The 12,083-nt window shown below is 34.3% G+C and overlaps 1 protein-coding gene across 1 annotated transcript; it reads right to left on the reverse strand.

Annotated features, from left to right (window-relative positions):
- Window positions 1-333: 333 nt before the first annotated feature.
- LOC110789714 (uncharacterized) lies at window positions 334-9,517 on the reverse strand. Its single transcript, XM_021994420.2, has 5 exons — window positions 9,163-9,517; window positions 8,410-8,588; window positions 7,871-7,943; window positions 1,357-1,426; window positions 334-680 (listed from the first exon to the last, which is right to left on the reverse strand). The coding sequence occupies exons 1-5, from the start codon at window positions 9,377-9,379 to the stop codon at window positions 569-571; spliced, it is 651 nt and encodes a 216-aa protein (XP_021850112.1). The 5' UTR covers window positions 9,380-9,517; the 3' UTR covers window positions 334-568.
- Window positions 9,518-12,083: the final 2,566 nt, after the last annotated feature.

Raw genomic sequence — 12,083 nt, forward strand, 5'->3', positions numbered from 1 at the left:
GCCGAACATTTTACCGGTTATCCAAAATGTATACTTCACAAAATTTAGACAAGCTAGTTAAAATAAACCTTCTTTTGAATAAAAACCCTTGAATAATGCTATGAAAAAGTACCAAAAGGGAAAACTTTTTATACCTGCAATTCATAACGGGCCAGACCTAATCTTATTTTTTTATGCAACAGGCGTAAAATGGATAACCCAAGCCCTATTTTTATTACGGGCTTGACCTTTTATCCATACCCGCCTATTAAACGGGCCGGAAAACCTGGGTTGCCAAACATGAGAAGAAAACTAACTTTCCTCCACCACTTACACAGAACCAGAAGTCAGAGATTTGGAACATTAGCTCAAATTAAGGAGCTTATTACATTTCAAGTCTAGGTTGCAAAAATTTATACATTGAATCACTTATATTACACGGCCGAGAACAGCCCGGGAACAAAATCATGCATATACACTTTCCTGACATGAAAAATAAAAATTCAGGGAAAAGGGTTACAAAACTAAACACTTAACAATTGTTGATGCAAACTTGTTTCTGCATTCCTGTAAATTAGAAGAGGCCGTTTTATTTTGGACGTCTATAGAGTATATCGTCAACACTTTCTTTCACGTAATTCCCTACTTTTCGCATGTTTCTAGCTACTCCGGAGGCAACAAGGCCTGCATTTCTTGAAAATCTGCAGTGAAGAGTAACATATAGTATTAGTGCAATAGCAACAAGAGGTTTGTGTTGAAGTTTAGAGGTTTGTCTCCAGGTTTGTAGACATCTACAAACCTCACTATTGTTGAAAAAAGTTGCAAAATCAAAGGTTACTAAAGTATACTCCCTCCGTCCCTTAATACTCGACCCGGTTTGACCGGCACAGAGTTTAAGGGACTTGAATTGACTTATTATTTATTTTAATAGGTAGTAGTTAACAGTGGGGTATTATTTTAATGTAGTTAGTGGGAAATGTATGGAGTAGGGGGTAGGTGGGTTAAAAGTGGGGGAGTGAGAAATAATATAATATTGTTAAAATCTTTCCATTTTTAGAAACAGGTCAAGTATTAAGGGACGACAGATAAGAAAAACACGTCAAGTATTAAGGGACAGAGGGAGTAAGTGGTTTGACTTTGCCATGTATGCAAAACATTTTAATTTTAATTTTCTTTTTTGTTTTGTTTTAAGTGAGATGAATGTTTTTGGGCCCTACATATAAACCTTTGTATAGGTTGGTTTATTACAATGAAGGTTTGTAAATGGATATGGCATGGAAACAAACCTCATTTAAGTTTATTCTATTGCTATTGCTATTGCCCTAAGTGCTTTTACCAAATCACACTTCAAAAAAATGACGGTAAATTGAAACTTACCGCGTAAGGAACTCCTCCCCCATAAGATGAGTTGTTTTAGGCGGCCGGGATTGAGGAATCCCGCGATCATCTGTAGGATAAAGGACATATAGACAAAGTTATTCCAAAGATCAGGCATGACTTTTGTATGATATTGTTTTTTTATTAGTGCAAATGAGCCAGAAGGGCAATACAAATTACAAATGATGGGAAGGGGGATCATTAGGTTATGACATCATTGGTTTGTGTATGATATATTGTGAATCAATGTGCAATTCAGTTTAGCCCCTAACATGTAAAGGTCTAGACACATTTACACCAGACGGGAGATCCCACTATTGAAATATTTGTGATCATCCTCATTGTGAGTCGCGACATATTCACGTATTGTCCATGAGACAAATGATGCATACACGAAACTACAGAAGTACTCATCTATATTTACCAGAGAACCGTATATAGCTATCAAAAGGCTTATAATATATTTCCTTCGTTTCTAAACGGTTGCATCACTTTGACTTTCACGTTCACCAGCGCATAACTTTAACCATCAATATTTGGAATTATGTATTACTAAAAATTATAAAAGTTGATATATATAAAATATACATTGAGACAAACCAATAATATTTTTACAAAATAATATTTGTTTTTATTTATTAGTAGAAAATTATGGTCATAATAAGACAAGTGAATAGTGCCAAAAGTCAAAATGGTGCAACTATTTAGAAACGGAGGTAGTATGTGATTGCACAATCATTTAAGTCTTACTACCCAAGTCCTCTCCTTTATTACTTGGCGTTTTGGGGGAGGGTGGAGAGGAGGAAGTTCTCTTGTCATTTTTTATCCGATAATCATGCAAATTTGCAACAGAAGATGACTACGACAATTGGCTACAACATCAAAGCTTGATAAACTTCAGACTAACACACGTAACAAAACACCATTATTCAGTAATCGCCTTTGGACTGCAGTTCATATTAAAGCAACTGATCAACTGAATACCATATAACAGCATGATTAGGCCCTAGTATAAAGGGAAATCCGAGAATATGACGAGGCGTGGTGAAATATTACACCTAACTTGGCAGCTAGCCACAAAGCTGTTGCCCAATCATAGTCCTACACCTGTCACAACTCACAAGTCACAACTGAATATTCTCCTAATATGAAAATCTATAACCACTTCACAGGTTACCTAATTCTCTAATCAGCCCACGAACCGAAAAGACGAATTATAATATGAAAATGGTACAGGTTTGGTCTAAATAAAAAAAATTAGGTAGCGAATTGTGAACCCGTACCCAATCTCGAAATAGCAAATCAGGTAACAGTGCCTCTTCATCGTCAAAAGCGAACCTCTAGAAGCCTAGAGCGAATAGAGTAACATACAAAGACCACAGCCTAGGTGTCCAAAACAAAACAAAACATCTAAATTATAATCAGTCAAATAACTTCAACCCTAGAAGGCCTAGATAGATAATGAGGCTGAGAACCACAAACTCAATGGAAGCATTTAAGGTCGAACTTAATGAGGAGTGAAAGACAAATCTAGGGGAAGCAACCTAGAGCCAATTATGGCAGCACTGAGAATGAAGAGGCATCATTCTCCGTAAAGCTATAATTCCCATACATCATAATGAAGCTCCCCAACTAAGTGAATTCAGCAGTGAAAGAGTTTCTCAAATTAGTGAAGGAGAGCTAATTCAAGGATGAAAATGCAAATCTTGAGATGAAATAGTTCTCTCCTCCTCCTTCATTGAATGAAACTAATAACTATATACTTTCTCCGTTAATTTTTTTACTTGCACCATTTTCCTTTTGAAAGTTGCACATTACTTGCACAATTTACTTTTAGGTTGTGTTTGGAAATATGTATTTCATTTCAAATAATGGGATTCAATTTCTGGAATTGAGATTTTGAATTCAATTCCTAATTTAGTGTTTGGGAAACATAAGAATTTCAAATCCAGAATTTCAAATTTTAGTAAGTTGTTTGGAAAACAAAGGAATTTTAATACCTAGAATTTTGATTACATCAAATGTTTGGCAGGTAAACAAATTATTTCATTAATGAAAAAGAATATTACATCCCAAAAAATCATAAATAGTTGCATTCAATTGAATCTGACAAACCTAGATAATACAGTCAAAACGAATGAAACTGTGACAATTCAACAACAATTAAATATGTTAGTTCTTGAAATTATTTGATTAATCAACATTTTAGAACATAAATCAAATTAACTTGCTAATTAGAACCATTAGAATTTGGGGAAACACTAAACCCTAACTTTTCAAATTTCATTGCCTAATCTTGCCATGGTGTCCGGAAACGGTGGTGACAAAGGTTGCGAATCGGCGGCGGGCAAACAATCTGATGCCTTGCGGCGAATCCCCAAAATAATCAAAACCTAATTTGACGAAGACGTCATTGTGTATGGCAGAGGAGGGGGAAAATTATACGGTTCAAGAGCTCGAAAGATTATTACGCGTGAATCGGAAAGCCATGGAAGCGTGGTTATCTTCTTTACGGTCCTCTAGGGCCTGGAAAAACAACACTTGTTGCAGCCATGGCTAATCTTCTCGACCGCGACATCTACGATATTGAATTAACAACAGTTTAGAATAACAAGGAGTTACGAAGGTTGTTGATTGACACAAAGAAGATGTCGAAGAACATTAAAAATGATGAGAGCAAGCCGATCGCAAACTTGATTACTTCATCTTCAATGACGTCCATTTGTTAATGGAGCTTGGAGAGTTTGGGGGGAGCAGAGGAGAGAAAGGGGAGAGAAAGAGAAGTTGTCTTTCTTGGATTTCAAATGACAGCAATTGTAAATGGATTTCAAATGACATCAACTTGGGCTTAATTTGCATAGGGTTGGATTTGGGCCAAATCCAATTCCAAATCCTTTTAATTCCCAGACAAAGTATTGGGCCAATTCCATCATTTCATTTGAAATGATGGTATCCAAACAGGCCATTGTGGTATGCATTCACATGCTTTTTGGTGTGTTCACACACCAAATACCCGATTTACCCTTATGGCTTGTTTGGAAACCAGAATTTTATTCTGGATTGGACCCAATTCACTTATTTGGAAAACTGTAGAATTTGGAATTGGATTTGGCCCAATTCCAAGGCTCTTAAAAAATAAGTCCAATGTAAAGAATTTGAAATACCAAATGTAATGTGTTAATTTGAAATCCATTTATTTTCTCTCTCCTCTACTCTTAGCCGACATTTCTTCTCCTTCTTTATCTCTTCACTTTCTCTCCCCTCTCCCATTGATGCCATTGATGAACTGCAAAAATCACTCGACCTTCTCTCTCTTCCCTTCATCTCAGCCTCCATCTATTCTCTCTCCTTCACCTACCACTCCTTAGCTGGCTCTCCTCAGTCACCCTCGCCCTCACAACCTTGTTATCGCCACCGCTTTGCAACCACTTCGCAACCTTGTTATGGTCGTCGGCCACCTTGTAAGTTGTAACCTTATTGCGACGCCGACGACACTTCCGTTCTCCTTAGATCAATATGATTGCGGCCCCATGAAAAGATTGAAGTGAATACAACGAAATTTCAAGAGTTAGGGTTTTGTTTTCCCCAATTTTGAAACTTGAAGCTGACTTTGATTTTGGTAGTATATTGTTGATTAATATGGTAATTCCATGACTTATCATGTTTAATTATTGTTGAATAAACACAATCGAATTTGGGATTCTATACATTGTTTATTTTTATAACACCATTATTTTCCTGATTTAAATTTGATTTAAATTTGTATTTACTAGGGTTGGTTGTATTGTTGTAATTGTTCTTCATAGTCAGTTGAAATTCAATGTATAGTTTCATTGGAATTTTTGGTGTAATATTTCTTTTTAAATAAAATGAAGTAATTAGTCTACTTGCTATACAATTAATATTCTAGTGGTGAATTGAAATGTCTTTTATTGTCAAAATAACATACCAAGAACTTCAAATTCAGGATTTCAAATTCGCATATCTCCCAAACACAAAATTTGGAATTGAATTCTCGAATTTCAATTCTAGAAATTAAAATCCCTCATTTGAAATGAATTCCATGATTCCAAACACAACCTTATACATATTTTATATTTACAATTAATACCAAACCTTATCTAACTAATTTACTTTTTATCACATAGGCATTCTTGATATTCACCTCTTTTCTTAATGTTTGTGCCCAACCCAAATGGCGAAAGTAAGAAAAACGAAGGACGTACTTTTTTTGGACCAGTAGATGATAGATAAAGAGATTCAGCCAAATATCTAGCAGACTACCGGTTTTGGTTAAAAGAGGGCAAAAACAGTTGGAGCTACAAACGGGCAGCTGAAAATAATTCTCTCTCCCTTTATAGATGTTTTTTGATAGACTTGCACAAGATATAACAGATCCGTCTCCCCTCCTGCTTCCGTACGTTTCCTAACATTCTTCCTTCCCTCTCGGAAGCCTTAGAGCAAGAAACCTTTAGCTAATGTGTGTATGAGAAATAGGTCATTGGGGGTGTTTGGCAAATGGCTTTTTGGTGGCTTTTTCACTAGCTTTTTGTTGTTGGCTTTTTATGTTGGTCAAACAGCCAAAAAAAGTGTTTGGTAAAGTGGCTTTTTGGTTAGCTGAAAAGCCAGCTTATTCGCCAAAAATGAAAAGCTAGTCTTACTGGCTTTTTTGTATGGCTTTTGGCTTTTCAATCTTCAATTACTTTTCTATCCTTAACTTTGCACTAATCAACAATGAATAATGATATTAATAAATAATTAGCAATTAAAAAATTAATACGGACAACAATTATTATTTATGCATTAGAACTATTAATTACTAACTCATTTTTTTTAATTACTACTAATTTTTTAGAGTGGGATTAATTACTACTCCCTCCGTCCCGTAATACTTGACCTGTTTTCCTTATCGGGCCGTCCCTTAATACTTGACCTGTTTCTAAAAATGGAAATATTCTAACAATATTATATTATTTCTCACTCCACCCCTATTAACCCACCTACCCCTACTCCATACAAAAAATAATTAAAAATTCAACCCATACTCTCCCCCAACCCCACCCCTTTACACATTTCCCACTAACTACATTAAAATAATACCCCACTATCAACTACTACCTATTAAATTAAATAAGTCAATTCAAGTCCCTTAAACTCTGTGCCGGTCAAACCGGGTCGAGTATTCCGGGACGGAGGGAGTACTAATTAAGAACTAATTAATTAGTGATTATTTAAAATACAACTAGTTAATTAATTTATTTAAATAGTAATTTTAATTAATATATTTTTTATTTACTAATTACATTTTTATTAATTTATTAATAGAGAGTATTCAATGATTAAGCATGCATTAACAATGATAAATTAAGAACTCATAATTTTAATTAATACTAATTAATAAATATTTAAGTTAATAATTCTTTGAACTAGAAGTAAATAACAGTTATTTTTGTTATTCATTTATTTTATTACTAGTTTATTATTTATTAATTAGATTATGTAATAATTTATTAAATAATAATTTAAATACTAATTAACTTGGTTAATTAATTACTAAGAATGTAATAAATGGTTAATAAAACATAATAGTGTCCATAAGTATCATTTTACATAGCCACAGCCAACCGCCAACAAATGAGTTTACCAAACATCTTTATAAGTCAAACAGCCAACTGAAAAGCCACAGCCAACAGCTAGTCAAACCAGCCAAGTAAAACAGCCGACAGCTAACCGCCAACAGCCAATTGCCAAACAACTCCATTATCATTCCCGTTATCAACAGAGGATAGAAATACTAACACCAAAACAGTACTGGCATGGTTCTGTGACTATTTGACATAATTGTCACCATACATTACATGATAGAAGAAACATGAAAGAACACTGAAGCACCTTAGACATACTTCTGGAATAAACTACTCAATAAGTTATGGTTAGCCTGGTTAAATCGAAAAGGCTCAAAATATAGACAATTAAAACAGAGAGTTGAAACGACGCTGCACTTAATAATCAGGTTACAGATATGCTGCATGATTTCAGGGATATAAACTACATAGGTATGGCCAGCTAAGCAATAAACATAGCATTTCCACAAAGAAAATACTTAATGCAGAGTAAATAATTACGACAATTTAGTGAACAGCTATAAAGAAAACAGGTGAAGTTTTATCAAGTACACAGACTAAGAATGACATCCAACAAAATCTGAAAAGCTATTTCATTCAAGACAAGGCAAGTAGCAGTAACTGCCTGCCATACTAGATTGATATTCCATTTACTTTGACTCTTAATATCTCAAAATATGTATTAAGTAAAATTATAAAAAAAAATTGATATTTAGAAAATATATATCGATACGAATCTAACATGACCACACATAACGACAATTTTTCTTACGTATGAATCACAAAAATGGCCAAAGTCGTGGTTTGAACAGTGAAAAATCAAGATGGTGCGATATTTAAGGAACGGGGGAAGTATAACAAATTGAGACAGTGGGATGTACTCATCTTACCTTCCTTGTTTTGCGCATGGGCGGTGGCAGGAGCAGGGGCGGTATGATCAGCAGGCCTTTTGTCCACCAAAAGCTGCCAAAACAGTAAACCTCATGAGTAAATACTAAACAAAAGAATGCCAAAGACATAGTATTGCCATAAAGCCTAGGTGGAATTCAAGTGTGATAATTCATGACAATGACCATATTATCATGTAGGCACTTAAATCATGAAGCAGCAGATTCGGGGGATATGTATGGATGCCAATTAGCAATAACAATACCGTACAAAATATTATCTATTGTTACATTTACAAGCAAGATGGTTTTCATCTTTTATACACTACTAAAATATAAGTTTAGTTTAGTTCGAATAAATTCAGTTAAGTTCAGATGATTTCAGAAAAAATAATGTGTTTTCATACATTTTGACACACAAATAAGTTTATTTTAAACAAAATAAGTTTTTTTCCGATAAATAAGTTCAGATAATATAAGTTCAGACAAAATAAGTCGAATAGAACGGAGCCTAAATACATAAGGGAAAGAAAAGACCCCACCTCAACACCAACACAAACAGGAAGCTCTGCTCGTGGATTTTGTTCGCCATTTGGAGGAGTATTTTCGTTTTTATTATTCAGATAAATGGAGTAACCAACGCAAGCATACTTGAAATCTGTGAGACTTCGTCCTTCTTTCGAGGCTTCCACTTCAGATTCACTTACAATATAGCTAGGCACTGATCAAAACAAACACTAATCACAAAAATGCCAGTTTCATTTCATTGCCATTGAATTCATTCCACCATTAGAACTAAAAAGAATGCTAAAACATCGAAAGTATCACGATTCATCACCCAATTCTGAATATCAAACACGCATAAGCCCGTATTCAGCTCGAGCACCCGCTATTACATCCAAATATCATTCTTTCAAGAAATGAGTGAACTTGCAACAAAATTATAAGCAAAAGGTACAATCTTTACAATCTAAAAATGTGGTATATAAAGGGATTATCCAGTTTCTACTTCAATTAAACACTTAACAAGCAGAAAGTCAGAAACCCAATTAAAATTCAGAAACATGAAACAAATTACTTGATCAAGAAAACCTCATCTCCCCACACCCAATTAAATTTTTTTAAAAAAACCACCTAAAAATTCACATACAGCCCTAATTAACAATAAAGATGAGACCTTAATCAACCAAAAACCCTAAAAACAGTGACCAAATACAACCCTAATTAACAATAAAAATGAGACCTTTATCAATTCAAAAAAATGAAATATACCCTAAAACATAAGGACAAATAACCTTGTTGGAGGGAACGAGTGAAGCCAACACAACGAGGATTAATGCCTTTGGATTTGAGGAGGGAAGAATAGTAGAGGGTGCCTTTGCAAGATTTGCCCCTTCTTTCTTGGTTTTGTGATGCCGTTTTATCTTCTTCTACTTCTTCTTTTTCTTCCCTTTTTCTCTTCACCTCCATTTTTTCTTCTGTGTGTTTCTGTTCTTCAATTCCGGTGGACATCGCCGGAGTTATGAAATCGAGGAATGAGGATTCCGATCAGCTGTTGAAGAACATGTGATGTAATAAGTGGAAGGAACGCTCCGCTCAAGGAAGGTTTTTTTTTTTTTTTTTTTTTTTGTTTTACTAAAATCTAATCGTGAAATTTCTGCATTTTCCAAGTACTTTTATGAATTAGTATCATTACTTAACACCTAGGCTCCATTTAGCTAGCGGTTGTTAGTTGTTAGCGGTTTGTATTAATTGGTTTGACTAATTGGTTTGGTTTGGCAACTGTTTGTGTGAAAATGTTTGGTAAATTAGTTGTTAGGCCCTGTTCCTTATTTCACTTATTTCAGGAAAAATATGTTCAGTTAAGTTCAGTTAAATTTAGATAAGTTCGGGAAAAATAAGAGTTGATCAAGTACAACTTACAACTAATTTTTTTTTTAATAAGTTCAGACAAGTTATAGATAAGATAAGTTAAGAAAAAATAAGTGAAAATATGGTGAATAGAACGCACCAGTTGTTTAATATATAAAATGATCATCAAGAATATTGGCATTATTTGTTGTTGGATACTTTGTTTCGTATTAATTAGCTTTTTTACATCTCAACCCTCTCATTGCAAAAGGCTCTTATATAGCGCTTTTCCATAATTAGCCTTTTCGCCCTAAAACTCTCTTCTAAACCTCTCATAATCAAACACTTTCATTAGCTTTTTTAAAAGGTCAAACTATTTACCTGAAAAAGCTATTTTCCCCTCAAAACTCTCCTAACCAAACACCCCCTAGTAAATTCACAATATTTTCTTTAGATGCATACTAAAAGTTATAAGTTAGATTGAACGACTTTCAACTAATGGTAGAAGACGACAAAATCTTCGAAATACGCCTCTTTTTATAGATTTTTCTAATATTATTTTTTTGCTATTATATACGATGATTCAGACTTCTATGAAAAATGGGTGTTTTGATAACAAGGGGCTAAAGGGAACTTTTTCTCTCCGATCGTTGCAAAAGCTTCACAGGTTTGGAACTAATGGAGGAGCGCTTAGGTCCACATAAGCCAATTCTGTTAAGATAATTTAAACGTCTGGAAGTCCGTCTGAAAGATTGATGCGAGGTTTGGGAAATTCGACAAAGCAAGAAAAACCATAATCCTAACACGAGAAAGGTATGAGTGTGTCGGGTTTGGGTCATGGTTTACGTTGTATGTCGCCTGCACAATCACTAAAGGAGTGATTCAAATCTTTCGAATACTAACTTTCTTTATACAAAGGAAAATTTGGTAATATTAATCCAACCTTTGACCGGTTTTCTTTAATTAAGCCTACATATGAGATATTATTTAATAATCCGAACTTTTATACCCATTTTCTTTTGTTGGTCCCAACAGGTAATACACCTGCTATAGAAGGTTACCTGTACACGTGTCACTTTCTAATTTATCCAAAAAATCCATTTTTTTCCTTATTATTCCATTGCTCTTTCCTCCAACTGTCCGTAGGTAGCCCTCCTTCCTCGTGCTGCCCAGCTAGCCAGCTCCCACAAAATCAATGCAACCATGTTCCCCATTTCTTTTCTCTCTCCTACGGGATCCCTCAATCTCCCCTTCTCATATTTGGTTGTTCTATTATCATATTCCTCTCTCCTGTAATCCCGTAGAACACCATTGTTTTTATTAACTTGAGATTTCTTTGATGTATCTCTAATTCATCATTGATCTATCTCAAGTATAATATCTCTTAAATGTATCTCTAATGGACTCCCAACGTATTCAATTTTTTTCTCAATTCATTTAAATCCAAAAATCAATTTACTCAAATTAATCCCAATGTGTGGTACTGTTCTATGGATTTCGAATAGAAGAACATCTCTCCATTTCCTCCTCGTTCTCTCTCCTTCTATGTGCGGTCAGCGAGCAACAACCACCCACGACCAAAACTACCACCGATGACCACCGGTCTTCCGTGAGCCAGCCGTTGTTGAATTCAATCCACATCGGGATATTATAAATGGTATGACAGTAATGGTTGTAGCCAAATTGGTGAGAGAACTAACAGCAAAAATTTCAAAGTAATAGCATTGTAAAAATAATTATATAAATGAAGGTTCTTGAGGAGATCAACAATGGTGTGGAGGGAGGAAAGAGGAGAATTTAAAATTAGAATTCATTGTTTTTAATTATCAAAATCATAATTTATTTCAGTTATGTTTAGTTTAATGCATATTAATTAAGTAGTAGGAGTAGCTTGGATTAGTTTTGAAAGTTGATGACTGAGAAATTGAGAAGCCATTAACGACTTGTAGCAGAGGTGAAAAAGGGAAATTAAAAAATAGAAAAAAGAAAAAGAAAACATTAATGAAGGGAAGGTGGAGGATTTGACAATTTTATCCGGTTACCGGTCAATGTGACCCATCAAAAGAAAATAGGTATAAAAGTTCGGATTATTAAATAATATCTCATATGTAGGATTAATTAAAGAAAATCGGTCAAAGGTTGGATTAATATTAACAAATTTTCCTTATACAAATTACTAGGTTTATATTCATGCTGTGTGCGTAATTGTTTGACAAGTGTAATTAGCAAAAATGAAGTTGATTTTTATAATTGTTTTTCTAATTTAAAGTAAGGGTAGATTGGATAATTGTCATTTTTGCCGCCGCCTCATGAATTGAATTATATAATAGAGTAATTTAAACTAATATTTAGGCATGTGCATTGT

This window comes from Spinacia oleracea, chromosome 3, assembly GCF_020520425.1.
Source record: "Spinacia oleracea cultivar Varoflay chromosome 3, BTI_SOV_V1, whole genome shotgun sequence".
In the NCBI taxonomy this organism is placed as follows: domain Eukaryota; kingdom Viridiplantae; phylum Streptophyta; class Magnoliopsida; order Caryophyllales; family Amaranthaceae; genus Spinacia; species Spinacia oleracea.

What these genes read in the sequence shown, in the direction of transcription:
- LOC110789714 (XM_021994420.2), bottom strand. Translation starts at nt 9,379, where the DNA reads ATGTCCACCGGAATTGAAGAACAGAAACACACAGAAGAAAAAATGGAG. An exon ending in CTGTTTGTGTTGGTGTTGAG is followed by an intron (nt 7,944 to 8,409) that starts GTGGGGTCTTTT and finishes CTGTTTTGGCAG; the next exon opens with CTTTTGGTGGACAAAAGGCC. An exon ending in CCATGCGCAAAACAAGGAAG is followed by an intron (nt 1,427 to 7,870) that starts GTAAGATGAGTA and finishes TTTATCCTACAG; the next exon opens with ATGATCGCGGGATTCCTCAA.